The 26390-nt window shown below is 60.0% G+C and overlaps 5 protein-coding genes and 1 long non-coding RNA gene across 16 annotated transcripts in view; 4 read left to right on the forward strand and 2 right to left on the reverse strand.

Moving 5' to 3' along the window:
• Positions 1–2033, forward strand: part of CDON (cell adhesion associated, oncogene regulated) — a 36242-nt gene extending 34209 nt beyond the window's left edge. For all 3 annotated transcript variants that reach the window (XM_085526151.1, XM_085526152.1, XM_032449054.2), the window contains exon 19: positions 294–2033. In XM_085526151.1, coding sequence (XP_085382277.1) covers positions 294–442 — 149 coding nt within the window. In that variant the 3' untranslated portion in view covers positions 443–2033. The remainder of the gene's footprint in view (positions 1–293) is intronic.
• Positions 2034–2182: 149 nt separating this feature from the next.
• On the reverse strand, positions 2183–6358 carry VSIG10L2 (V-set and immunoglobulin domain containing 10 like 2). 4 transcript variants are annotated; one of them, XM_015884049.2, is made up of 12 exons: positions 6157–6358; positions 5735–6082; positions 5077–5361; positions 4727–5002; positions 4314–4601; positions 3966–4226; positions 3588–3881; positions 3218–3517; positions 2793–2915; positions 2694–2718; positions 2501–2616; positions 2183–2424 (listed from the first exon to the last, which is right to left on the reverse strand). In XM_015884049.2, the coding sequence occupies exons 1-12, from the start codon at positions 6209–6211 to the stop codon at positions 2342–2344; spliced, it is 2454 nt and encodes an 817-aa protein (XP_015739535.2). In that variant the 5' UTR covers positions 6212–6358; the 3' UTR covers positions 2183–2341. The 4 variants fall into 4 exon arrangements, with proteins under 4 accessions (XP_015739535.2, XP_085382279.1, XP_085382280.1 ...); XM_085526153.1 differs by having other exon boundaries at positions 2183–2616; positions 3588–4226; XM_085526154.1 differs by lacking the exons at positions 5735–6082; positions 6157–6358 and having other exon boundaries at positions 5077–5650.
• Positions 6359–7242: 884 nt separating this feature from the next.
• On the forward strand, positions 7243–11939 carry PUS3 (pseudouridine synthase 3). 2 transcript variants are annotated; one of them, XM_085526160.1, is made up of 5 exons: positions 7243–7643; positions 9091–9505; positions 10098–10666; positions 10951–11141; positions 11650–11939. In XM_085526160.1, exons 1-5 carry the CDS (start codon positions 7432–7434, stop codon positions 11871–11873), a joined length of 1611 nt encoding a protein of 536 aa, XP_085382286.1. In that variant the 5' UTR covers positions 7243–7431; the 3' UTR covers positions 11874–11939. The 2 variants fall into 2 exon arrangements, with proteins under 2 accessions (XP_085382286.1, XP_015739659.2); XM_015884173.2 differs by having other exon boundaries at positions 7243–7273.
• LOC146755293 (uncharacterized) lies at positions 9341–12311 on the reverse strand. Of its 4 annotated transcripts, none has more exons than XR_014938287.1 (3): positions 12224–12311; positions 11048–11129; positions 9341–9465 (listed from the first exon to the last, which is right to left on the reverse strand). It is a non-coding gene; the product is annotated as an uncharacterized LOC146755293 (long non-coding RNA). The 4 variants fall into 4 exon arrangements; XR_014938286.1 differs by lacking the exon at positions 9341–9465 and adding an exon at positions 10492–10625; XR_014938285.1 differs by lacking the exon at positions 9341–9465 and adding an exon at positions 10493–10628.
• A 136-nt stretch (positions 12312–12447) lies between these two features.
• Positions 12448–14944, forward strand: RPUSD4 (RNA pseudouridine synthase D4). The gene is made up of 6 exons (XM_015884177.3): positions 12448–12769; positions 12859–13060; positions 13553–13646; positions 13724–13874; positions 14150–14247; positions 14408–14944. The coding sequence occupies exons 1-6, from the start codon at positions 12478–12480 to the stop codon at positions 14603–14605; spliced, it is 1035 nt and encodes a 344-aa protein (XP_015739663.2). The 5' UTR covers positions 12448–12477; the 3' UTR covers positions 14606–14944.
• A 371-nt stretch (positions 14945–15315) lies between these two features.
• Positions 15316–18938, forward strand: PANX3 (pannexin 3). Of its 2 annotated transcripts, XM_015884175.3 has the most exons (5): positions 15316–16301; positions 16716–16858; positions 17024–17238; positions 17361–18004; positions 18837–18938. In XM_015884175.3, the coding sequence occupies exons 1-5, from the start codon at positions 16121–16123 to the stop codon at positions 18881–18883; spliced, it is 1230 nt and encodes a 409-aa protein (XP_015739661.2). In that variant the 5' UTR covers positions 15316–16120; the 3' UTR covers positions 18884–18938. The 2 variants fall into 2 exon arrangements, with proteins under 2 accessions (XP_015739661.2, XP_015739660.2); XM_015884174.3 differs by lacking the exon at positions 18837–18938 and having other exon boundaries at positions 17361–18678.
• The last annotated feature ends 7452 nt before the right edge of the window (positions 18939–26390 follow it).

Consider the following 26390-nt stretch of genomic DNA (forward strand, 5'->3'; position numbering starts at 1 on the left):
CTCTTCTTGTCTGCTGCCTCTGAATGTGCTCATTCTGCAAGCACACTGCTGGTAGTGAGGCTGTGGCTGATTGCTGCTGTCTATACCCACAGCAAACCCATGGGCTCCCAAGGCAGACCCAGGGGCTGAGCTGCTGCCCAATGGCATGTTCCCTAATGAGTGGGCATCTGGGGTGGCCTAAAGCCGTGCTGGAGGTGAGGGTGGCACAGGGTGGCTGGTGGGGTTGGGCCTCCTGAACTTCCTCTGTGGCTGTGAGTGCATTGAGCTGACAGCACGTTGCTCTTGCTTTGCAGGTGACAGCTGCGTGCTCTCAGAGACACCAAACCACGTTCTGAGCTGGAGCCCGCTGGTTCTGCAGCCTGTGCCCAAGGACTGCAGGGACAAACCAGGCTGGACTGCGACACTGTGTGGTTCTGGGCAGCCCCCACTGCAGGAGAGCTGAGGGGAGCACTGGAGGGACTGATGGAGGGGCCTTAATTATAACAGAGAGAGTCACTATTTATTTTTTGTAGTAGTGTCATATGAATGTACCTTGTTTTTAAATGGTTGCCTTTTTATATTATTTATGCCTTGAGATTCCTGGATTTTTTTTCCCCCCCACGCACCGTGAAACTGGCCTGGTTCTGTGTATATAAACAAACAAAGATTGGTAATAATATAAAGAACAACGATGGGAGATGTGCAGTGTGTGTTCATGGAGAGGCTTTGGTGCTGCATTGGGTGCAGGTGCTGCAGTGCCCGGCAGGCAGAGCTGTGTTGTGCTGCACTCAGGCTGGGAGTGGACAGAAGGGGATAAGCATCGCTTGGCTGTGGAGATGCTGCTGCCTTCACTGCAGCGTCGGCTTTTTGGTGGTGAGTTTTTTCCTTTTCCTTCCAAATTGAATCAGTCGAAGCGATGAAGCTGTGCTCATAAGGCACAGTCCCAAACGCAGCGTGCAGCCCCGGTGCTGAGTGCCTTCATCACCATCACAGCTGCCCCACAGCCACACGTGCAGTGAGGGGGGTTGTGGGGCTGCAGGTGCAGCTCTGAGAGCCCGACCCCAAGCTCTGTCCCCACTGAATGTCAGCTCTGTGTGCAGCAGGAGGTACATACAACGTGCCTTATAAACAGAGCCCTTAATGAGAACGTGTTGGCTCAGAGCTGGGCTACCACGCGATTCTGGTTGGTGCTTTATACCCAGAGCCTGGCAGTGCTGCTGTGCTGTGTAACCTGGTTTCTCCCCTCTGCATGCTTTAGTTTTCATGTTTGCCAGACTCAGCGCGTACCAGGGGGAGGCGAAGCGACCCGGACAAGCACCACGTGAGGGCAGTTCCCTTCCCCGGATTTCTGCTCTTCCTTGATGCCAACACAGGACGGAGCAGGTCTGGTGTCCGATGGAGCGGGGCAGGCAGCGATGGATGGGGAGGCTGCGATCTGCCCCGTTAGCAGCACCTCCCTGCAGGCCGCTTTATTTATAGTGAGTGACACTGTTTTAAGTGTTTGTCTTCAATTTACTGTGTTTTACTTTAAAATGTGCCTGAGCTCTGCCTTGGCTGTAGGGTTTCAGTGTCCCACCTCCATGTGCCCAGCTCCGAACCTCCCGCTGGTCCTATGGGAGCGCTCCACCTTCAGGCTGGAAAAGAGCTCTGCTCTGCTTTGTCCGCCCAGACCCCAGCCCTCCCCGTGGCTCTCCTCCCCCTTCCCAGAACCAGCAGCGAGCTCTGCTGGGCTCCCTGCGCCTTGCAGCTCCCAGCCCCGAGTTCCACAACCCCGTGTGTATCAGCCCCTTTTCTCCCCATCTTTGGGCTTTTAGAGAAAAAAACAAAGGGACAAACCTCTCTGCATTCCTCCATGTACCCCTGAGTGCATCACTGCTGTTCTGAGCTCCAGATGTGCTTGTTGGCATATGGGTAAATACACTCTATTTTCCGAAGAAGATGTAATATTTCTTTGGGAATTGCACATGTGTTGGAATGATGTAGTTGTTGTGTGTTGGTTTTTTGTTGCTGTTTTTGGTGGTTTGATGAATATTAAAGTGAATGCTGCTGCTCCATGGGATGGCAGAGTGCTGATTGGGGCAGTGTGGCGCTGTGTTGAGGTTGGGAGGACAGAGCCAGCACCTCTCCTTGCATAAACTATAGTTGAGGGTCACCTCCTCCATGCTCCACCCCAGCCAGACCGAGTCCCCACATCTGCAGGGTCCCTGTGCTCTCTTGCAGCCTTTATTGAGGCAAAGGAAGCGCTGGGGTACAGCACAGTGCAGGAGGATGGGGCTGTCCCGGGGGTGCTGTCACCACATCCCAGTTCTCGTCCCCCAGGAACAGCAGCAGTGAGGAGGGGTGTCCCAGGGCTGTGCCAGGCTCAGGGCAGGGCAGTCCCTGTGATGGTCACATCCACCGGTGCATCATCCGCAGGGTCACCTGGTGGGGCTGAACGTGGCTCTTCTGCAATGGGACAGGATGGAGAACCTCAGTGGCACCACCCTGTACCACTGTGCTGGTGGCTCTGCCCACACTCTACCTTCCATGGCTGCTGTGCTGGGGCCACCCGGCTCCTCCTGTCCTTGTCCTTCTCCGTCCTCTATGCTCACGGCCACATTGACATCCTCGGCAAGCTGTGGGGCATCAGGGCCAGCCCTGGGGGCATTGGGCTCTCAGATGAGCGACGAGAAGCAGGACAGGGCTGGGTGCATGGTGAGGGTTGGGGCACTCACATGCGGAACAGCAGCTCGTGCAGCCCTATGGACGGACAGACAGACACCAGACGGGGGCGTTGGGGTTTTACCACCCTGCCGAACCCCCCCGGCACTCACGTGGCAGGCGGTCCCGGTGGCGAGCAATGAGGTACACAGCCAGCAGAGACATGGAGGCGGCCACCAGCATCCCCAGCACTGCTGCCCCCATCACGGCCGGCAGCGCCTCGAAGGGCGGCTCAGCTGGAAGAAAGCAGCGCAGGTTGGGACGGGGGAGGTGAGGAGCAGCCGGGATGGGGCAGAAAGGAGCGAGGGCAGCACCGGGCATCCCCGGCACAGACGGAGGAGAAGGGTGGGAACCTGCGCTTGTTTGCTCTGAAGCCTACAGCTGGCTGCTGCTGCTGGGGCGCAGCTCTGCCTTTCTCCGCTCACCCCCAGCTCTGCCATCAGGGATTCAGCCCCGGGCTGTTCTGTAGCCCCTACCGCTGCCTGGCACCACCCGGGATGCCATCGGAGCGCGGCGCGCCGCCCCGTGCCCACTTCACCTGGCGTCTGCACCTCGGAGGGGTGCCCGGCCGTGCGGTGGTTGACGGCCAGGACTCGGAACGCATAAACCACGCGGGGGTCGAGCCCCCCCAGGCGCCGGTCTCGGGAGCTCGGCTCGATGTCTCCCGCCGCCGTTTCCCAGGTGCCGCCCGTGCGGCGCTGCGGTTTCTTGGCCGGCCGCCGCTGCACCAAGCCGGTCAGGTTCCCCGCGCCCTGTGTCCGCCACTGCAGCCGCACCTCGGTGCGCGCCCGCGTGTACCGCAACTTGCTGATGGTGACGTTGGGAGGGGCCGGGTACCCTGCGGGACACGGCGCCGCGTGGGGCGGCACGAAGCACCGCGGGGATCGCGCCGCCGCCCCGGGACTCACGTTCCACGCGGAGCTGGACGCGGAGGCTGTTGGTGCCCACGCTGTTGGCGGCGGAGCAGCGGTACGAGCCGCCGTCCCGCGGCCACTCGGCGTCGCGCACCGTGAGGTTGGCCCACGCCCCGCCGCGCTCCAGCCGGTACTTTGTGCTGCCCGGCGGCACCTCGCGCTGCTGCGGGTCGAACCAGCCCAGCTCGGCGCCCAGCTCGGTGCCGCCGCGGTGCCGACACGCCAGCCGAGCCTCGCCGCCCTCCAGCACCGCCACCTCGCTGCGCTCCACCTCCAGCTCGGGGACGTCTGCGAGGGGAGGGGGATTGATGCCGGCATCCCAACGAGGCACAGCGATAGCGGGGGCGGCACACGGGGCTGTTCCCCCCTTACCCAGCCGGAGGCGGCACTCGGTGCTGGCGGCTCGCAGCGGGTGCGCGGCCACGCACACGAAGTCCCGTCCCCGCAGTTGGGTCTCGGTGCTCAGCACCAGGACGGTGGTTGATGTTGTGGGGGTGCCCAGCGCCCGGCCCCGCCCGTCCCACCAGCGCAGCGTGGCCGGCGGTTCGCCCCCCTCCCAGCGGCACCGCAGCATCACGAATTCGTCACGCTTGGTGGCCGCAGCCGCGCACGTGGGGCCGCCTGCCGGGATCCCTGCAGCCACAGCACGTGGATTGAAGGGTAACGGGGTGAGGAAAGCAACTTAAGTACGTGTGAGTTCGGGGGTAGATGTGCACTCACACAGAGTGGTCCTGCACGCAGCCCCCTCCCGCAGCGCTGGGTGCGTGGCCACGCAGGTGAAGGAGCTGCCGTTCCTCGTGGCTGCCCCTGGCACGATGCTGGTGGCCATGGAAAAGCTGGGCCCCGCCGCCCCCTCTTCATCCTCCTCCAGCTCCTGCTCCTCCTCCCCGGGGCCCACCCAGCGCAGCCGGGCTGCAGGGAATCCGCCCACCCAGCGGCACCGCAGCGCCACGTCCCGCAGGTCAGCGCTGGGCAGAGCGGAGCAGCTGGGGCTGCCGGCCGGTGGATCTGTGCGGGGACGGGGCTGTCACCGCAGGGTCCCCTCCGTGCCAGCACCCCAACCTGCCCCTCCCGCCCCCATCCTCACCGGGCACCGTGCTGTCACCAGGCCGGGCCGGGGCCGCGGTACTTACAGTACACGGTGAGGACGATGGTGGCCTGGGTGCGGGTTTGGAGGTGGGTGTTCTCCGCCAGGCAGGTGTAGGTGCCCGCCTGGCCCCGGGCAATGGCCGACATGACAAAGGTCTGCCCAATGTGCACCTGGGAGCCGTTGTGCAGCCAGATGTAGCGGCTGGGGGGGTTGGAGGGCGCCAGGCAGCTCAGCACCACGTCCTCCCTCTCGCCCGCAGAGAAGCTGCCCTGCTCCGGGGAGAAGGGCTCCACGCTGATGGCCGGCTCGTCGGGACCGTCTGCGGGGACACGGAGCCCTTGAGCTGTGGGACATCGCTGCTTCCCCCCCATCTTAGTGCCCCGGGGCACTCACAGACGATGTCGAGGTAGACGGGTTCACTGGTGCGGTTGTTGACCTCGTTGCGGGCCGTGCAGCTGTACCAGCCCGCGTGGCTGCGGTTGGCGGGTGCCAGGAGCAGCTCGGCCCCGGAGCCCCCCATCCCCACGGGGGCAGCCAGGAGCCGGCCGTGGGGCTCCCGGTGCTGCCAGGAGAAGCCGAGCGGCGCCGTCCCCTCCCGCACGGTGCACGTCAGGGCCACCTCGGTCCCCTCCGCTGCCGCCGCTGCCGTCAGCCGCACGAAGGGTTTGGAGACGGGCACTGCGGGTACGGGGCCGTGAGGGTCCCACAGCCACCAGCCCTTTGCCCCCATCCTTCCCTGAGCTCCTGCATCCCCTTCCAGTTCCGGCAGTCTGTGGGTACTGGGCTCACTAGCATTGATGTCTATGGGGCAGTGAGCCCACATGTTGGCCAACAGGATGCCAGGTTGGCCAGGGGAGGGCGGCTACTGAGCTGCTGTGTGGGGTGGGCAGGGCAATGGGGTCGGTCTGTGGGCTGCTCTATCGGTGAGTGCAGCGCTGTGTCTCCTAACGGGGCACGTCATTGCGCAGCGGGGCTCCCCATGGCCCGGCCGCACCCAGCGCTGTGCGGGCTGTTGTGGGAGCATCGCGGGGGCTCATTGGGGACCCCTTACCCAGCACACGCAGCATCACGGCGGCGTATCCCACGCGGAGCCGCCCCCACTCCGGGAACAGCCCCTGGCACAGGAACCTCCCGGCGGCGTTGCCCCGCAGCTCCCGCAGCTCCAACGTGCCGTTGCGCAGCGTCACCCGGCCCAGAGCTCCCGCTCCGGGAGCCACCGCCGCCTCCGCTCCCGACCCCACGGCCACGGCCCGCGGCGGCCCCGCGCTGCCCAGGGCCGTGAAGCTCCAGAACACCACGGCCGGGGCCGCCGACCCGCAGCTCAGCTCCACCGCGCGGCCCCGAATCCCCGTCACCGTCCGCTCCTCGTACGCTGCGGTGCCGGCGTCCAGCTGTTGTCCTGCCGGGCGATGCTGCGTCGGCCGCGGCTCGACGGCTCCGACCGTCCCCGCCGTGCGGGACCCCCGGACTCACCCGCCGCCACCAGCGGCAGCAGCCAGAACAGCCAGGGGACCCCCCAGCGCCACATGCCGGGAGCCCCCCGAGCAGCGCCGCGCTCCCAGCCCGACCTCCCGTCGTGGTTCCCGGCTTGGCCCTGATTAGTGCTCAATAATTAATGCATGGCAGCAGAAACCCGACGCCGCTGCAATCTGGCCGCGCCCTGCCCGGCACCAGCACGGACGCGCTCATGACACGAGCGGAGCCGCCGCCGTCCGTGTCACCGCCGGGACGGACCGACGGCGGATCGACCCCACCCGGCTCTGTCCGCACGGGGGGTAAATCCAGCCCCGGCCCCACTCGTGTCCGTAGCGGGATGTGGACACGCCGCAGACACGGAGCGGGGTTTGATATTTCATCTGCTGCGGCCATGAAACATTGATGGGGGCGGCGGTAACGCAATGCCCGCGGGGACCGGGCTGCCCTGCGGCGGGGCGGGGTGCGGGACGGGAGGGGGAGAGTGGGGCTCAGCCCACGGGGCGGCTGCGGTACGACCCCATAGAGATACACGGTACGACCCCATAGAGATACATGGTGCGACCCCATAGAGATACACGGTACGACCCCATAGAGATACACGGTACGACCCCATAGAGATACATGGTACGACCCCATAGAGATACATGGTACGACCCCATAGAGATATAGGGACACCACGGGGCGGCGTTATATGGCGCAGTGATAAGGCGGCAATGGGCGATGGGACGGAACACAGCGACCCCTGGCGGCACGGCGGGAGGTGTGCGATGGGAGGGGGCAAATAATGGGATGGGAGGGGGCAAATAATGGGATGGGAGGGGGCAAATAATGCGATGGGAGGGGGCAAATAACGGCATTTTTGGGACGGAACCGGCGCTGCACGAGGCACCGGACACAGCGCGGCCAGCGAGATGGAAACGGGCCGGAGGGACTTTAAATCCGAGGCTGGGTCTGAACGGGGCTGGAATCGCCGCTTCCGATGTGAGACTCATGAATACTAATCACCTCATGAATATTCAATACTCATTAATATTCATGATGTGGGCGGTGCGGCGCGGACACTTCCGGGGCAGCAGCCCCGGTACCGGAACTGGTGGCGGCGGAAGCGGCGCAGGTATCGGGACCCGGGGCGGTTCGGTTCGGCTTTATTATCACGGCTCTTGGTGCACGCTCTATTAAGTGGTTCCGCCCCTCATCCCTGTATCTCAATGCGAAGCTCCGGCCCGTTACCGGTTCCGGTGTCACAGCAGGGACGTGCTCTTCCGGGGCACGATGCCGCTGGCCAGGTCGCACCTGACGCCCCACGTGAGCGCCGCGCGCTTCTTGTCGCTGGGCGCCGTGTACCCGTTGGGCCGGTACCGCGCTGCTCTCCCGGGCGGGTTGTGCAGCTCGGGGCCCAGCCGGCACCGCACGCAGCAGCGCAGCTCGGGGCGCGGGGCCTGGCCCGGCACCGGGAACCGCTCCCAGTCCCGTTTGTACTGCAGGTATTTGGCCACACGGTCCGTTTTGTGGCGGCTCTGGAGCAGCGCGTCCAGCCGGGGCGGGATGAACGACTTGGGCTGCGGGGCCGGGGCTGCGCTGGGCGACGACAAAGGGCTGCGGTTCTGCAGCACCCGCAGCAGGAGCGGGGGCGAGTCCCGCGTGGCGCGTTGGAGTCGGGGCGGAGGGTCCGGCCGGTACAAGCCGCTGAGCCCCGTGTCGCCGTCACACGGGTCAGCCGCGCTCAGCACCTGCTGCGTCAGCCTCCACGTGGCCATGGTCTGCAACACGCTGCTCAGCGACTCGTCGCACACCTCGACCCCCCCGTCGGGTCTGTGCCTCAGCACCTTCCGCTTCATCACCCGGCTCCTGGAGCCCTCGGAGCAGCACAGCACAGCGCTGGGCTCTGCTGCCCCGTCTGCCCCATGGATCTCACTGCCTCCTTCCAGCTCCTCATCACTCAGCGCAGCACACACGTGCCCGGCTGCTCCCAGCCCGTCCATGGTTTGTGCTGGGCTGGACAGAACCTGCAAGAACAAACGTGGTTAATGCCTTGCAGTGCGTTCAATGGGCTCAGGGGGCTCTGAGAGGCTCAATTCACCACCCTGACACTTGTCATTCTCGTGGGGGCTGGTTCAGCCTCCAGCAAACAAGGGAGAAGCCCGTAGATCACTTTGTACATTACACTGCGTGTAAATTGCATTGCAGTGCACATAAAGGTTCAATGGAATGATGGACAAGTGCAGGGCAGACTCAGTTCACTGTGACTATAAGCCTTGGGCAAACCAGTATGTTCTCCAAAACACAGAACCTGGCTGTGATTAAACCTAGAGACATCAAGGAGTGGTTTTATTTCCATAGATAAGGAAAAAATGTTTGTTTAGAGACTGGCTCTCACAGCCTGAAGGCAAAGCTGCAGGCTGAGCTGTGGGATTGAGGCAAGGCAGGAGGACTGGCTGCAAAAGGGACGTGGACACTGTTCCACTGAAGGTTGCAGGTTTGGGGCTATCTTTATGCCACTAAATGGGTTTAGAAATGCAAGTTTGAATCGTGTGGCAGCGATGCCATTACGAAACATGGAGCAGATGGTGCTGCGGGCTGACTGGGAGCTGTTAGCAGGCTGTCTGAAGTGTTGATGCTGGCTGAGCACTGCGAGAATGGGAACCGCTCCATGACAGCTTTGCACAGGAAATGTGGGAATGAGCTGCCGCCGTGCTGGGCTGCCAGAGCTGAGTGTGACAGCGGTGGCTGCAGGGAGAAGCCTGATTAAAAGCACCAGAGAGATTTGTAGCCTTGAACCAAAGTGCATCACCCCAGCCAAGCCCCCTTGACAGTTACTGTGTGCTTCTGGGCACGCTGAGCGATTAAAAGGAGCCAAAGAATTACTGTGCAGATAACAATGCTGCTAAGGCAGGAACAGGTAGAAACACAGATTTCCTCCTTTCTTTGCAGGCCTGGAGGAGCTGCCAACCACCAACTCACGATGGCCAACGGGAGCTGGGTCACAGATCGAGAACAGCTCCTGAGGAGGGTGCAGGACCTGGAGGAGCAGGTGAAGCAGCTGCAGGAGAAGCTGTCAGAGGGCAGGGAGGGCACTGCAGCGAAGGACACCCCTGCGACCTCCAGGAAATCCAAGAAGCAGCAGCGGCCGTTTGATTTCAGTGCCCACGGCCGCAGGCACGTCGCACTGAGGATCGCCTACCTTGGCTGGGGGTACCAAGGCTTTGCCAGCCAGGAGAACACCAGCAACACGATTGAAGAGAAGCTGTTTGAAGCCCTGAAGAAGACACGGCTGGTAGATGACAGGCAGACCTCCAACTATCACCGCTGTGGGCGGACAGACAAAGGAGTCAGCGCCTTTGGACAGGTCAGGATGGATTTCTGGGTTCCACTGCGGGTGGTAGAACTCAGGATGGAGATCTTGTGGGGTTTCTGGTCAGTGACAACAAGCCAAGTGCTCACTGTGACACTGCAGGCTGAGTTTGTTAGTTTGTTTGTTAGCCTGCATCACTCACTTGCTCTAGTTCATGAAGCGAAGCACAAGAAGTAAAGGCGTGCGCCACCTTTGCTTGCACAGACTTGCAGTGTTAATTCACTTGTTTCCACACCACAGCTCCCAGCCTGTTGGGCTGTTAATGGGTTCAAGTTTTGAACTTCAGTTAAAAAAAAAAGGCACATGTGTATCTTGCAGACTGCAGCCATTTAGAGCCCATGCTATGTAGGCAGTTTGCAACTTCTTCTGTTTTATTAAAGGAATCCATAGCATCTGCTAGGAAGCTCAGCAGAGGCACTTGCAGTTTTACCCACAGGAAGGAGTGGTAAGAAACCGAATTAAGATCCCTTCCTCTGTAGGAGATCCTGAATTCATTTCAAATGCAAGGCAGAGGTGTAGGAAGACTTGGCTTCACACACCGAGTCCGCCCATCCACCACCTAATCCTAGTTTTCTCAATTTTGCAGGTGATTTCCCTAGATCTTCGCTCTAACCTCTCAGAGGAAAAGAAACTAAATGGTTCCACAGGTGACTCAGAGGGAAGAAGCAGTAAATCTGAGGAGGAGATCCGCTACACCCACATTCTGAACAGGGTGCTCCCACCTGACATCCGTGTGCTGGCCTGGGCCCCCGTGGAGCCAGACTTCAGTGCCCGGTTCAGCTGCCTCAAGAGAACCTACCGCTACTTCTTCCCCTGTGCAGACCTGGACGTGGCCCTCATGCACGCTGCTGCCCAGCGCTACGTGGGGACACACGACTTCCGTAACCTTTGTAAAATGGACGTGGCCAATGGTGTCATCAACTTCCAGAGAACAATTCTCAGCGCCCAGGTGACGTGGGTGGATGGGGGAGATGAAGGGGACCCGAGGGACCCGTTCCGACTGTGCCAGTTTGAGGTGACGGGGCAGGCATTCCTCTACCACCAAGTGCGCTGCATGATGGCCATCCTCTTCCTGATTGGGCAAAGGATGGAGGGCCCAGAGATCATCGATGAGCTGCTGGATGTGGAGAAGAACCCTCGAAAACCACAGTACAGGTATGGGCAGCAAGAAAGCAAACTGCTGGCATCTCCTTGAGACAGCCACAAGGATCTGATTGTCTTGTTGCTGTGCTCCTGAACAACCTATTGATGGTCTTAGCCCTTGGTATTTGGTAAAAATTAACTCAGAAAAGCATTTTTGTGAAAGGCAGCATTGTTATGAGCAGAATGGGCAGGCTGTGCTGCTGTTACATTAATGCTGTGACCCTTTCTCAGCCCTTCTCTAGCATGTCTCCAACACCTCGCCTTCAGTTTGTAATGCCTGCTCTCCTTTTTCCTAGCATGGCTGTGGAGTTCCCCCTGGTCCTGTATGACTGTGAGTTTGAGAACATCCAGTGGCATTATGACAGGGAAGTGCAGGAGTTCAACGTTACCCACCTGCAGCAGCTCTGGGCCAGCTACGCCATCAAGACTCAAGTGCTGCACAGCATGTTACAAGGCCTGGATGCTGCTCCCGTGGCTGCAGGGAAAGGTGAGAGATGGCAGAATTATTCCAAACAAGCAGGTAATTAAAGCATTGTTGAATGTGTTGTTCATAGAATCGTTAAGGTTGGAAAAGACCTCTCGGGATCATCAAGTCCAACCATCAGCCCATCCCTTCCATGCCCACTAATTGTGTCCCTTTGTGCCACATCTCCTGAACACCTTCAGGGCTGCTGACTCCACCACATCCCTGTGCAACCTGTTCCAATATCTCACTACTCCTGCAAAGAAAGTTTTCCCAATCTCCAACCCGAGCCCAGCACTCGATCTTGTTGAAGCTTGTACCATTGGCATCAAGCAGCCTGCCCAGATCCCTCTGTAGGGCCTTTAGACACCCAGACTGACATTTCCTCCCTCCTAAATTGGTGTCATCTGGAAACTTAGTGAGGCTGCACTCAATTCCCTTGTCCAGTTCATGTGTTGCCCCAGTACAGAGCAGCACTGGTGACCGATTGCCAGCTGATTCCAGGACAACACTGTGTTATTTCTCCTTACAGGCCCAGCAGACGCCGTCCCCGTGCCCTGGGGTTCCCTGCAGCCCTTGGTACACAGCCATGCCGGCAGTTTGATGGAGGGTGGCCGTGCCCGGACCTACAAACCGCTGCTGGAGCGACCGCGGTGCGAGGGGCTGGAGTCCCGCATCCAGCTGAGCCTGCGCAGGGGCCGGGGCCGGGCCGCAAAGCGGCTGCGTACCGGGGAGCGGCCGGGGGGCAGCTCCTGAAGGAGCAAATATTGCTATAGGTGCAATTCGGGCTTTAAATACATTTTCCATTGTGGTTTTTATAAATCTGTTGGCTTTAAGGGTCGCTGCTGTTATGGGAACCTGGGCCTGCTCCGATCCCCCATGTCAGTGTGTGTCCCGGGCTGTTTGCGGCCTGTGCCGGCCTCAGCACAGCCCCATCGGGGCGTCATAGAGCGCAATGAGGGCTGCGCCGAGCCGCCGCCTCCGGGATGGACGAGCCCCGCTCCCTCAGCCGCTGCCCGTCATGTCTGTGCTCCAGACCCCCCTGTCCATCCGTATCACACCGTATCACACCATACCGGGCCGTATCACACCGTATCACACCATACCGGGCCGTATCACACCGCCCCGTCCCTCCGCCGCTCGCTCCTCACCCCGCGGCCGTTACCGGTTCCCAACCGCTGCTGCCCTTCGAACGCCGGGGCGGGGCGTTGCCGTTTCCTATAGGCCAGCCCTGCCGTCACTCATCTCCTCCGCCCTTCCCATTGGGTGCTTGGGCTGAAGGGCGGCCTCGCCGTCTCCTAATGGCGGACGGTGCTGTCCCTCGCCGGGCGGAAGGGGCGGGGCGCAGCGGGGCGGCAACATGGCGGCGCTCAGTGCCCGGTTATGGCGGCGGGGCGAGGCGCTGGGGCGGAGGGCGATGGCGGCGGTGCGGGCACAGGAGCTGGCGGAAAGAGTGAGGGCGGAGCGGGACAAGAGGGACAAGAAGGACAAGGAGCAGCAGCGGGTGTGTGCAGAGCGGGGCCGGGCCCGGCAGCTGCTGGCGCTGCAGCGGGTGCACCACAACGTGCTGGCCAAGGCGCTGCTGCAGCGGGCCGTGCACCGGGACAGCGAGATGGTGGTGCTCAATAAACCCTACGGGCTGCCCGTGCACGGTGAGCAGACACCATCACATCCTTATGGGGCTAAACGAGCTAATATTGTGTCTGTGTCAGGGGTGTGAGTGCTCGTCTGGGTGTTGCAGGTGGCCCCGGGGTGAAGAACTGCGTCGCTGACGTGCTGCCCATCATGGCCAAGATGCTGGGGGACATGAGGGCGGAGCCGCTGCAGCTCTGCCACCGGCTGGACAAGGAGACCACGGGGCTGATGGTGCTGGCGCGGAGCAGGGACGCGGCCGACAGGATCCGGCTGCTCTTCAAAACACGCCAGGTGGAGAAGATCTACTGGTAGGAACGTCATGGCAGGGACATTAAAGGTCACTGAGCTCCAGCTCCTCTGCCCTAAGCAGGGCTACCAGCCGTTAGATCAGCCTGCCTGCAGCTCCAGAAGTGTCTCTGATAAGCAGCAGAGTCACCAGTGTGCAGATATGGGGACGTGGGGCCCTCAGAAGCTGTGGGTGTTTGATCATAGAAACTTAGACTGATTTAGGTCAGAAGGGACGTTACAGATAACAGGTAGGGTTCACATCCACCAGATCAGGTTGCCCAGGGCCCCATCTAACCTGACCTTGAACCAACTGCTCCACTCAGCTTGATGTCATTAGCGCATTTGATGAGAGTACACTCGATCCCACTGTCTGTGTGATGATGAATGCTTGAGTATCTTGTTAAAGGGGTTTCTGCTGGGGAGAAGAGTGAGGGGTAAGGGAGGGTTTCTATCCTGCTGGGTGTGCAAAGGGCTGTAGCAGCATCATGCAGATCTCTGCTTTTCCTTTGCAGGGCAATTTGTGTGGGAAACCCAGACCCTGCTGAGGGCATCGTGGAAATCCCCATGGTGGAGAGGGAGGTGCAGAGCCACCAGCCTCATTACAAGGTGAGCAATTATCCGCTCAGCTGCAGCCTGGGGCTTTTCTCCCCTTCCCGTGGGCTCATCCTCTTGCTGTGGTTCAGATGACGCTGGCCCCAAACTACCACGTGTCTCCTGAGGATGGAAAGGTGGTGAAAATCCGCAAGAACCGCAGTGCTGAGAGCGCAGTGACGCAGTATCGCGTTCTGGCCACCTCGTCTGCCTGCTCTCTGCTGGAGCTCCAGCCCATCACAGGTGAGGCTTAGCCGGGTGTTCCTGTGCTGTGCCAGCCACACAGCTACTCAATCACCTTGGCTGTGTTTAGTGTGCAGCCAGGAGCAGTCCTGGAGGGAGGAACAAGCTGTAGAACATGGCCAAGGCTCTGGGAACCAGTGCTGTTTTGCTGCCAGGGCTCACAGCACAAGATTACCCAGCATGAGGGTTTTTAGTGGGGTGGGTGGGTAGTGAGCGTAGCCTTGATGCCCAGTGTGACAGATGTGATGTTTCTCCTTTTTCCCTCCTCATCTCAGGAGTGAAGCACCAGCTCCGGGTTCACCTGGCCTATGGATTGGGATGCCCCATCCTGGGGGATCATAAATATTCACACTGGAGCAAGCTGGCACCACAGGTAAGTCAGATACCGTGCTATGGAGCAGGGCAGAGAAGGGACCAGCTGCTTGGTGATGCATGCTGGGATTCTGAGACCAGGCTGCTGACATGGGGTTGTGGAATTGGGTTTAGGGCTGTCCTCACACCACTGTCCTCACACCACTCTGTCCTCAACACAGAAGCTTCCTGAAATCACTCTGAAGAGGCTGAAGCTGCAGCAGAGCAAGTCTCGCCACCTCCCTCTACACCTCCATGCCTACCGCCTCTCCCTGCCGCTGGGCACCAATGGGAGCAAACAAATAGACCTTGTATGTGAGCCACCCAGCTTCTTCCACAGGACGCTGAGGAAGCTGGAGCTGGACATTGATAAGGAATAGGATGAGGCTTGTCAACAGGACTGATCCTTTGCATCTCCATACTTATAGCACATGACAGTGCTGAGTCCGTCTTGCTGCAGTGTTGTTTCACTCATGGCAAGTGGTGTGATGAGGTTTGTGCTCTGCTGCTTGGGAGACACCTCACCTTCTGGGTAGTGGAGTTGCTGGCTTAACCTCTGTGCACTTCTTGTCCACAGTCCATACCTGATCTGGAGCAGAAAGCATAGTGGGTGCACTCGAGCCTCTTGTTTATACTGATGAGGCTGGGTGGAAATTGAGCATTGATTATTCTGTGCTCTGAACTTGTCCAATAAAGAACCCAGCTTCTGCAAAGGTGAAGGTTGTGTGGCTCTCTATGTTAGGGCAGGTGGACCTCAGTGCCTGGGTGGGTTAGAGCACCTCTGAGTGTAAAGCCAGTCAGTTCAGAGCTTCATTGGCTCAGCTCTTCTGTACTATCTTACATCCTGGCACTCAGATTTGGAGCCTACCTTTGTCTGGAAAAAAGAAAAAGCCGACACAGTAACAGTGAAATTTGGCAGCAGCTGTGAGTTCTGGCTGTGTTGAGAGGCTGCACAGAGCCACAGCATGGCAGGGACTCCCCTCAGCTTGGCTGAGCAGCCTTGGGCTCCTCCGGCTTTGGCTGTTGGCTTCCTGGGCAGCCGGCGTACTGCCAGAGTTGGGAGCTTTTCTGTCCTCTGTTCCATCTCACCGACTCCTTCTGATTTTCATATTGCTTTTTTCTAGATCCCAGTACTTGTATCTCAGTCCCACTGGATCTCACTGCATTGTCCCAGCTGTGCTCTCCTGGAGCCAGATTAGAGGGGAAGGGGGAGGGGGGGGGAACAAGGGGAGATTGTAAAGCTGGTATGCAGGGAACCACAGCTGATGTACACCTAAACTGTGCAATCACTGATGTGTTCTCAGCCTCTGGTGCCACTTGTCCTGTCCCCAAGGTTTGGGAGCTGAGGAGCAGGAGCTTCTCCAGCAGCCCTGGCACTCAGGAGTGCTGGAAGGGGGGGGTTCTTTGTACCCTGTGAGGCCACTCTGTACCTGGCTAGAGCTTTTGGTTAGGGTGATGCCTCATCCTCACTTGTTACAGAAAGCAAAAATAGTTCAGAAACCCCACGCCCCGTGAACATGTTGCTGGAAATACATCTGTTTATGACAGAGGAGACTAAAACCACGGGGATCTGGTCCATGCTGGGATCCATGGTGGCTGGGCAGGAATGCTGCCTTGGCCATGGTGCTGTGACTACAAGGTTTGGTTTTTTTTTCTATTTTGGGGCATGTTATTTGCATGCTTGCCAGTGAAAGGCTTCCCTGTAATTATCAGTTGATTTAACACACTGTCTAAGCTGTCATTTACAGCTGCCTGCTTGGTAGCACTTGGCATGCAATGCTTCCAGCCATACAAAGCCTCTCTCCGCGCTGGTTGCACCTCAGACAGCACCAGGACCCCCAGGCAGCAGCACTGGACTCCATTTCGCTGTGCTGTAGCCCTTCCTGGAGAGAAAGATGTCCCTGTCGCACACGGCTGCCGAGTACATGCTTTCAGATGCCCTCCTCCCAGACCCCAGCAGCTCCCGTGCCAAGGGCTTGAGGCTGGAGCTGCCGAGTGACCGTGTGCTGAAGTTTGTCGCCGTGGGGCTGCCCCTCTTCCTTGTCTCATTGGCCTTCGCCCGGGAGTTCTCTGCTGGTGAGTTGTGGGGACAGTGTTTGTATCACACACCTTCTGGGTCAGGCTTGGGGTGGTGAATACTGTAAAAGCCTGATGTTTTCACTGACATGACATTATAGCCTAGAAATCCCATTTTAGGGGGGTTTAAGTTTTCTGTCTTGTGATTACTGGTTGTATTTTAATTGATTTTGATAGCTTTTATTGATTTATTATTGTTTTTCTAATTGCTTGCTGGTAGCCTTTGCCCTCTGAGTGTTGCTATGCCCCCTCACCTGCTGCCCCTGCTGTTCTGCTCACAGCACCCTATAGTGCTTCTATCTCAAAGGCAGGGTTGTTTTGGGGGGAGGTGTCAGTGGGGTTTTGAGGTCTCCGCAGGGGACAGATAACTACAAAGAGCCTTGTCCTGCCTGCTCAGCCCCCTCCTCCTTGCAGGCTCACAGATCAGCTGTTTCTCACCCTCCAACTTCACGGGGAAGCAATCTGCCTATGCTGACACAGCTTGCTGGGATTCACTCCTCCACCACGGCTTCGATGCTGAGGGACGTGCTGTCACCAAGTCCCTTTGGGTTCTCAAGGTACAGTGGTGGGTTGGTATGGGGCCACTAACTCGATGACAGGGTGCTACCAGCTCCTGCCATCGTGTTGGTGGGGGCAGATCCTGAAGGGCAAAGTGCTGTGTACCTCATCCCTCCTAAAATCCCTCTCCTGGAGAACCCTGACCTAGAGCTGGTCTCCCTCAGGTGTTCCCGTACTCACTGCTGGTGGTGGCGGTGCTCATGTACCTGCCCTACCTGCTGTGGCGTTACGCAGCCGCCCCCACCCTCCACTCTGACCTTCTCTTCATCATCGATGAGCTGGACAAGTCCTACAACCGCTCTGTGCGCCTGGTGCAGCACATGAGGAAGGTCCAGCAGGAGAGCGATGATTCGGAGCAGTTCTGGGAGGAGTACGAGAGGTGAGACAGCGTGGTGGGGGGCACCCAGTCATAGCCCCTCCACTCTGCCTTTGGGTCACCTCCTCACTCACTGTGACTTTGGTGAGCAATGGGGTGGCTCCAACTCGCTGCTCTGTCTCCAGGGCTCGCCAGGAGAGGTACTTTGAGTTCCCATTGCTGGAGCGCTACCTTGCCTGCAAGCAGCACTCTCACTCCCTGGTCATCATCTACCTCCTGAGGAACCTCCTCCTGCTCTTGTTCTTGGCTGCAACTTGCCTCTACCTGGTCTTCCTCCACCTCAACATCTTCTTCCAGGATGAGTTCAGCTGCTCCATCAAAACAGGGCTGCTCCAGGCTGAGCCTCATGTTCCCCAGCTCATACCCTGCAAGCTGGTCTTCTTCTCTATCTTCCAGCTCATCAGCCTCACAGTTGGTGGTGTGTATGTCCTCCTTATGCCTGTCGTCATCTTCAGTGCCCTGCAGCTCTGTCAGTGGGACAAGGGGCTGCTCTCTGTCTATGAGATGTTGCCTGCCTTTGACCTTCTCAGTCGCAAGATGCTCACCTGCCCCATCAACGACCTCAATGTCATCCTCCTCTTCCTCCGGGCCAACATCTCGGAGCTGACGTCCTTCAGCCGCCTCAATGCCGTCAGTGCCTTGCGGGAGGCTGCTGCTGAGAAGCAGGACATCGATACCGTTGTTGACTTCATGACGCTGCTGGCTGGGCTGGAGGCCACCAAGCCCAAACACCAGGCTTGTGTGCCCCCGGGCAATGGCGAGGCCATAGGTAGGTTCCTTGGTGTTTCTGGGGTGGAGATGACCTCTTTGCTGTCTTTTCAGCGCCCAAATTGTTGCACTCCACCTTGGGGGTGAGGCACAATCTGTCTGCTCTGGCCTTAACCCCTTGCCAAGACCTTTAAGCTTTTGGGGCAAGGAGCGGGGCGCTGCTCAGTGTCACTGAGGGGGACAGTGGCTCCATCTCCATTCTATGCCCAGGGTCTGTGCTGGCAGCCAGGGCCGTGATGCTGCCACGAGCCCATGCGTGGGCAGGAGTTGCTATAGGAACAGTTCTGCTGAGAAGGTTGCAGAGCTGGAGGCTCAAACCCAAACTCGGGGCTAATTGTGGGGCTGGGGATTGTCCTCATTTCTCATCCCCAGCCCATCCTCCCCATGGCTGGGGCAGACTCAGTTCTGGGGTGCTGGTGTGATGTTCTGTTGCTGTGACAGTGGGTGCTGGGCCGCACCCAGGGCACCAACACTTGCTCTCTCACATGTTGGATTTTTGGGGAGCTGGGGGCACTTCTTTGCTGTCTCCTCAAGCTGCTCGCTGTGTTTTCTGGGCTCTGCAAGACAGCTCATCCTGGCAGGGTAGGAGCCAGAATGTCTGCACTCCTCTCCTCGCCCTGAACATGCAGGCTGTGGTCTGTGGTTTTAAAGTGAATAAATATGGAAAGAAGGAAAGATTGAGCTGTATTTAGCATCCTCGTTGGCATGGCAACTGCAGGGCCAGCACCGCCAGCTCTGGGGCTGTAGCTGGCACAGAAGAGCCCGGGATGCTGGGTTGGTTGGGCTGGTTCTGAGGCCCAAATAATCATCTCTTCTTCCCCAACTCCATCCAGAAATGAAGGAAGTGGAAGACAAGGACGATGCTGCCCCGGATTCCTGAGCCCCTGCTGGGATGCAGCGCTGGCTGTGCTCATTAAAGTGCTTTTGTTACACGAGTGGTGCTGGCTGTAACGGGGCTGTGTGTGTTTGGGGCTGTTCCTGTGTGCCGGGTTGAATCCTCCCAACCACCCAACCGAACACGAAGGCGAACGTTGCTGTTGCCGGAGCGGCACCGTCCGCGTGGGAGCGTTGCTGGGCAGCGCTGCTTCCTCGGGGGGGGAGGAGGGAGCCCCGCTCTGCCCTGTTGGAGCAGCAGGTGGGATGGGGGGAGCTGTGCGGGATGGATGCGGGTCGGGGGCGGGTCAGGGCGGGTCGGGATGGGTCGGGATGGGTTTGGAGCTGCGGGACGGGGGGACCGGGGGACCGGGGGGCGGGGCCAGGGTCACAGCGGGGGGCGGGGCTGTTGCCAGGAGACCCGCGGCCGCAGCGGTGCTACACGGAACGGAGAGCGGAGAGCGGACCCTCCCCAGCCGCACACAGCCCCCTGCCCGCCCCCTGCCCGCCCCCTGCCCGCCCCCTGCCCGCCCCCTGCCCGCCCCCTGCTCGCCCCCTGCCCGCCCCCTGCCCGCCCCTCTCCCCGCCCCCCCCGTGCTGCTCTTTGCTCTCACCGCGTGGTGCCTGCAGCGCCCCCTGGCGGAGCTCCTCCCGCCTCGTGGCCGCGGGTTCGAGTCCCGCCGTGTCCACCCCAGGCGCCATGTCGTTCCCCGACCCCCGCACCTCCCTGCGGCTGCCCAGCGGCTTCGAGGAGATTTTGTACGCCATGGCCCGCGAGGTGCTGCGGGCGCAGCCCGACGACGTGCTGGGCTTCATCACCCGCTACTTCCAGGCGCTGCTGGCGGAGAGGGAGCGTGAGTGCGCCCCGCCATCACCCTGCCCCGTGTGTGTGTATGAGCCCCCGGGACCCCCGTGTCCCATCCCGGGGGTCTCCCTGCCCGCACGGTCTCAGCCTGTGCTTCCTCCCCAGGTAACTCCGCTGCACGAAGGACGGGGCAGAACGAGGTACCGCCGAGCGGGGCGGTGATGGAGCAGCAGGTGAGCGCTGCGGGCTGCCCTGTGCCCATAGCGGAGCTGTCTCAGCGCAGGGCTGCGCTCCATCAGCCCTATGGGTCCCCCCACGCCCCCCTGGGTCACTCGGTGTCCAGCCGTGGGGTGTTAAAGCATCTCCTGCCCTGCTGACAAAGCCCCGGCTGCTGCTTTTCTGCCCTCGCAGGAAGCGGCGACGAAAATCCAGGCTGCGTTCCGGGGCTACAGCACGAGGAAGGACCTGCGGGGGGTGCGCAGAGCCCACTCGGACCCCCCCCGCCCAGCGTCGGACCCCCGGGACTGCCTGTAACCGGGACAGCCCCGGCAGGACGCGGCCCGAGCGGGCGCCTCGTCCTCCATTTGGAAACATCCTGACCCAAAACGAGGAGCCACGACTGAGAAACCTACATTTCTCTTCTCTCAGGGCGGAAAATGAGCTCCCACACTGCGCCGAGGCGCCCGCATAATGAGAAGTTAATAAAATGCCTGCAATAGCACTCTCCCCAGGTCCCTGCTGTTATTAGCAGCTCTCACCTGAGGTTTCTCCCCTAAAAGCTCAATGTTAGGAGCCGTGCCCTTCCAGCACGACCGAGAGAGGGGAGAAAAGCTCCGTCAAGGCGTGTGCCTGGAGATGGTGTTTAGTGCTCTATATTTAGGCCCCTGCATCCCTGGAGCTTGTCAGAATGTAATATCGTCCCTGTGAGAAGGAGGGATGTGACATTGCTCCTCTTCCTCTACCCCCCCATGGCCGAGATGCAGCAACATGGGGGTCTGTGCGGGTCCTCCTGGATGGGTGATGGAGGGAAGGACCCGCAGCCCCCCCAGTCTCACCTCGCAGGGTGCAGCACTGTGTTGTTGGGAGCTGCCATGTGCAGGCTGAGAAAAACAGGAAGGAGGGATGTGATGGGGACAGCTGGCGGGGACCCCGCGCAGGGCGGCTGCCAACCACTGCGCCCTGACCCTGTTCTGCCTCGCCGGCTGCCAGCCCCGCTCCCCAAAGGGTTTGTGCCAACGCCGTGTTGTGATGGCGTGTCCCCAATTGGGCCTTGACACCCATTTCCATCCCATGGGGTGTGTGTTATTCTGCATCCCGGGGTGATGCTGAGGGGTTTCTGAGTGCCTGGAAAGCATTACACAGGGTGGTTGGTTTTTGGGGTGCCCTCATTGCGAGTAACAGCACAGGGAGAAGAAGGCAGAGGCTGGCGCGGGCTCAACATGCTGCTAATGATTAGAAATGTTCTGGCATTTTGCATCCCTCCTCCGCAGCCTGCGGGATTCGTGGCGATCGGTGACTGCCAGGACTGGGAGCTGCGGATGGAGCTGGTGCTGAGGGTCCAGAGCCAAAACACTCCCCACATTCCTTACGCTGGGGGGTTTTACAGGTCTGGCAGGTGGTGGGATGGCTGTTTTGCACAGCAGTTTTTGAGGTTTCCCATTACAGGTTCTTGCTGGAGCCGTCCCCTCGTGCACCCATCACCTGGCTCTGCTGAGCTCCCCAGAAATGCCTCCTCTTGCCTTGCCAGGAGCCAGCGATCAACCCGGCGGCTCTAAAAAGAGAAGGGGATTGGTTTCCATCTGAAAACACCGGCTGAGCGGTGCAGCCTTTGTCTGGAAGCTTGGAGCAGATCGGTGCTGAGAGCGCAGCTATTTTTTCCCCACGCTGGTGGGAAGAGGTGGCATTTGCAGGGACTTGAAACTGGCTCCGCTTGGGAGAGCGGCAGCTCGCGGGGATTCGAGGGATGCTCAGCCCTGCAACCTGCGAGTGCTTGAGACTGGAGGCGGCTGAGGATGAACCCCCCCCCAACCCCTCTTAGGGGTGGGATGGAGAGATGGAGATGGGGACAGGGACTGATAGACAGGGAGAGAACAGGGGCAGCGATGGGAAAGGGAGCAAGGATGGTGACAAGGGATGGGGAAGGGGGTGGATATGGAGATTAGGAGGGGCAGTGAGGGGTACAGGGATGGTGAGGAGGACAGGGATGGGGAGGGGGATGAGAGAGGATGGGGACAGGGATAAAAAGTGTTGGGAATGGGATCAGAGATGATGATAGGAACAATGAAAGGGATGGGGACAGAGAGGGATAGACAGGAGCAGTGATGGGGCAAGGACAGTGATGGAGGCAGGTAATGATGGTGTTGAGGCTGGGATGGGAACAAGGCTCTGAAGGGGATGGAGACAGGAATGGTGAAACAGGCAGCGATGCTGAGAACAGGGATGGGGACGGCGGTGGAGATGGGGGTCGTGGTGGGGGTGGGAACAGTGATAAAGATGCAGCAGGGCGAGTAACAACAGGGAACTGTGACAGCGACAGGAACAGGGACAGTGCTGACAGCGGGACAGAGGTGCTGACCACCGTGATGGTGACAGGGACACCAGTGACGCCAGCTGACGGCAACGGGAAAGTTGCTGCAACAAAAGCTTTGGGTGGGTGGCGGGTCCAGCCCTGCGGGCAGCCTGCACAGGGCACCATCCATCCCCACGGGGCTCGGGGGGACACGGCGAGTTTTGGGGGCTGGTCAGAGCCAGCATCGCTGTGCGGAGCCCACAGGCGAGTTGTGTTGTTGCTTAGCAACCCCAAACCCGGATTGGAGGCGCGGGAGGTGGGCGATGCGGGGGGCTGCGGCTGCGACCCCCTGAGCTGCTCTGGGGGTCCCTGCGGCCCCTGGTGACGGTGTGACCCGGGGGGTGTCACAGCACACACAGCCAAAGGGGTCTCGGTTTGAGCGTTTTGCTTGAAAACACCCCAAAGTTGGGGGTGGGACGGTGCTGTCAGTGCGACCACCGTGAGCAGCCCCCCTCACCATCCTCATGCACACGCTCCTTTGGGGCCCAGCTCTAAGTAGGTCAGAGCTGCTGCGGGGGGTTCCCTCCACTCCTGCACAAACGCAGCTGGGGGTGCAGCCCCCACCCCGAGGGCTCAGCATCACCCTGAAAACTCACATCACCCCAAAAGTCGCATCATCAGCCCCAAAAATCCACCCCAACAAAGTCATGTCAATGTCGTCCCTTATTGCTGCAGGTGTGTGTGACCCCGGGGCGCCCCGGCCCCCACGTGCACCATGAAATCAGCTCAGCAGGGAACAAAAGGCAGCTCCCCCCCCATGTGAGCTGTGGGCACAGCGCCCCGACCCCGTAAATATTTGATGGCATCTTCCGTGCTGCGGGATTTATATTGCATGAAGCCCTGGCACGGGCTGCCGGCTCCTTTAAGCGTTAGGAGGGAGTCGGAGGCGAAGGAGCCGCTGGGAGAGAAATTGGAGGAGGCAAAAAAAAAAAGAGAGAGAGAAAAGGGGGAAAAAAACTGAGGATCTGAATCCGGCTGCGGGCAGGAGCTGCCGCCGGGAGGTGGGCACAGCGGCGCGCCCCGACGAAGCGCATTACGTCGGCAAACGGCTCCGCTCAACTTGCCACCTGCACCGAGAGCCCCGCACCGCCATGGACTGCTGCAACGTACGTAGCCTCCCGATTGCTGCTCGTTTCTAATGAGTCTTTATTGCGATTTTCGGTGCTGGTTTTGCTTTTTCGCTTTCACGCGGGGCCGCGCGTTGTGCTGTTGCAGGAGCTGCAGGAGCTGCAGGAGCGTGGGTGCTGCTCCCCTGTGCGTGGCACCCCACAGCAGCCCCCAAAGCTGCCCCCAAAGCAGCCCCCAAAGCAGCCCCCACATCATCCCTGCTCGGGGGTGCTCGGGGCAGCCCCCCAACCTCCTGCCGCCGGGTCTGGGCATCATCCCAGCGGGGCAGAGCGGGCAGCAGCCCCTTCCCCAGGCGCCGCGTGCAGTGGGTGCACACACCCCGCTCTGCTCCTGCAGCCCCATCTCCCCGGAAAGGCTCCCCATGAGGAGCGCAGGTTTCCTACAGAAGGGGCTGTTTGCTGCTGTCAGGGAGGTGGTGGCTCCTGCACTGCAGCCCCCGGCCGGGTCAAGGAGCTCATCAGCCAGAAGAGCACACGTTTTCCCCCTTCCTCCCTTTTCCTCCCTATTTCCCCTTTTATTTTTTTCCCTCCTTCTCCCCCTTTTTTAACCCTCCTGTTCCACCAACATCACAGCGCTGCTGGCTGCCTGCGGGGTGGCAGAGCCCTCCCAGGGGACAGGATTTCCCCCATAGATATACAAATTGTCCCTGCGATATAGAATTTCCCCCCATGGATATAGGGTTTCCCCACTGCGTATAGAATTCCTTCCCCAGCTATAGGGTTTCCCTTCTGGCCGTAACATTTCCACCCCAGCTGTAACATTTCCACCCCGACGATCTCGTTTCCCCCCAGCTCTGTCACTTAAGCTTCCGACACCCTCCCCGCTGCCACAGCGGCACTTTGCAGTGACACTCTGTGCCCCATCGCCAGCAGCACAGCGCACGGTGACTGCGATGTCCCTGCTCCTGCAGGGCACTGACCACCCCTCTGTGTGAACTGACCCGGCTGCTTTCTGCTGTGTGTGGATGTGCCGTGGCTGCCGTCCCTTTGCTCCCAAAGAACCCCCAGAACTCTCCCCAAAGTCCTCAGGAGCTGAGGGCAGGGTGACGCAGTGATGCAGTGGCAGAGAGATGCCACTGGTCCCATTTGGGTGGTGGGTGATTTTTCCCCTCTGTTTTTCACTCCTTTCCACTCCTCAGAGGCGATAATGTGAATTATTGCCCCCGGGGGATGCAGTGGGGTCAGGATGCAGAGCACGGGGTGTGTGTTTCCAGCAGGGTGTGGATGCAGCCTCTTCCCCCACCTCTCCCCCATCTCCCCATTGCTTTCCTGTACTTTGTGGGATGTCGGCACCTTTCCCACACCGTGACCACACACCATCACCTGCTCACACCCCGACCCCCAGGCCCCAAAGTGCCCCATAACGAGCCCCAAAGTGCCCCATAACGGGTCCCAAAGTGCCCCATAACGGCCTCTCGCTGCCGGCAGGAGGGCGCCTGCACGAAGCTGGATGAGGACATCCTGGACATCCCCCTGGACGACCCCGACGCCAACGCGGCGGCGGCCAAGATCCAGGCCAGCTTCCGTGGGCACATGACCCGCAAGAAGATCAAGGGGGGGGAGATGGACCGGAAAGCCAAGGACGCCGAGTGCGCCAACAGCACCCGCGGCGGAGACCTCCGCAACGGCGATTAGGTACCGCAGCCTCAGCCCCGGCCCCGCACCCCGCTCCCTCCGGCTCCGAGCATCCTCCGTCCCGTCCCGATGGAGCTCTCCTTGCAGGAGCTCGGCAGCGCTGCCTGCCCTAATTCTGCGGGCGCTCCGTAGTAGTTAGCATAGGAACGGCGGGGAAGGCGAAGCCCTAGATTTGAATTGAATTTCTCCCTTAGCAACACCACCCCAAACGCCTCGCCTCAGCACATGCTATTTTTAAAAGCCTGTGTCACAGTCTCCTGGCAGGAAAAGGGAAATTTAAAAGCGCCCACGGTGCCGGGTTGTGGGGCTGGGGGTGCCGGGGGTGTGTGGGGAGCAGGGAACGGCCCCACAGCCCCGGGGTCAGCAGCTGTGGTGTGTCCCATTGCCCCCCCAGCTCCGCGCAGGGATGGATGTGGGGGAGGCAATGCGGCTGTGGATGGGAGGCGGAGGGGCTGGAAGAGGGGGTGCAGTGGGGTTACAACCTGGGATGGAAGGGGGATGCACTGAGAATGCTGAGAATGCAACTTGGGATACAGCTGGGATGGAATAGGAATGGAATAGGACTGCACTTAGGAGAGAAACTGGGATGTGGAGGGATGGAATTGGGATGCACTGGGGACTGAACTGGGAGTGCATCAGGAAAACACTGGAGATACAACTGGGATGCAGCGGGGGTGGAACAGGGATGAGTGGAATGCAACTAAGATGCCATGCAGGTGAAGTGGGGATGCTGCAGGGAGACGGTGGGGCTTTAGGAGGGCTGCAGCTGGGCTTCAGTGAGGATGCAGTGGGACTGTGCTAGTGATGCGTTTGGAATTCAGTGAGGGTGTAGTGGGGATGGTCTTGGGATGCAGTGGGCTTGCAGTGAGGTGCAATGGGTTGAAATGGTTGTTCACGGGACTGGAGTAGGGCTGCAGTAAGGATTCTATAAGGATGGAGAAGGAATGGGTTGGGAATATGGTGGGGCTGCAGTGAAAATTCAGTGAGGATGAAGCAGAGATGCAGGTACAAACTGCGGGGGCAGTGGAGCTCTTTAAGACCATGAGGGTCATTAGGTCTACCTCAATGGGTGATCCAAGCTGTGCTGGGTTCTGCTTCCCACCAAAGACCTTGGACCCTGGAGTGGCCAGAGCGGGGGACCCCAAGGGCTTGTGGCACCTCAGCTGCATGGACAGGACAGGGGCAGGCAGGGGAAAGGGACAGGGGTGGAGGGAGTCATAGAAATTGCAGGGGCAGGGTGCAGGCAGGGCATGGAGGAGGTGCAGGCTGCAAAAGCAGAGTGAAGGAGCAGGGTGCAGGATGTGAGGTGCAGGAGCAGGGTGTAGGCAGGGCATGGAGGAGGCACAGGCTGCAGCAGCTGGTGCAGGGTGCAGGCAGC

The sequence above is a fragment of the Coturnix japonica genome, chromosome 34 (assembly GCF_054131305.1).
Source record: "Coturnix japonica strain WE chromosome 34, WE-NBRP24, whole genome shotgun sequence".
NCBI lineage: Eukaryota > Metazoa > Chordata > Aves > Galliformes > Phasianidae > Coturnix > Coturnix japonica.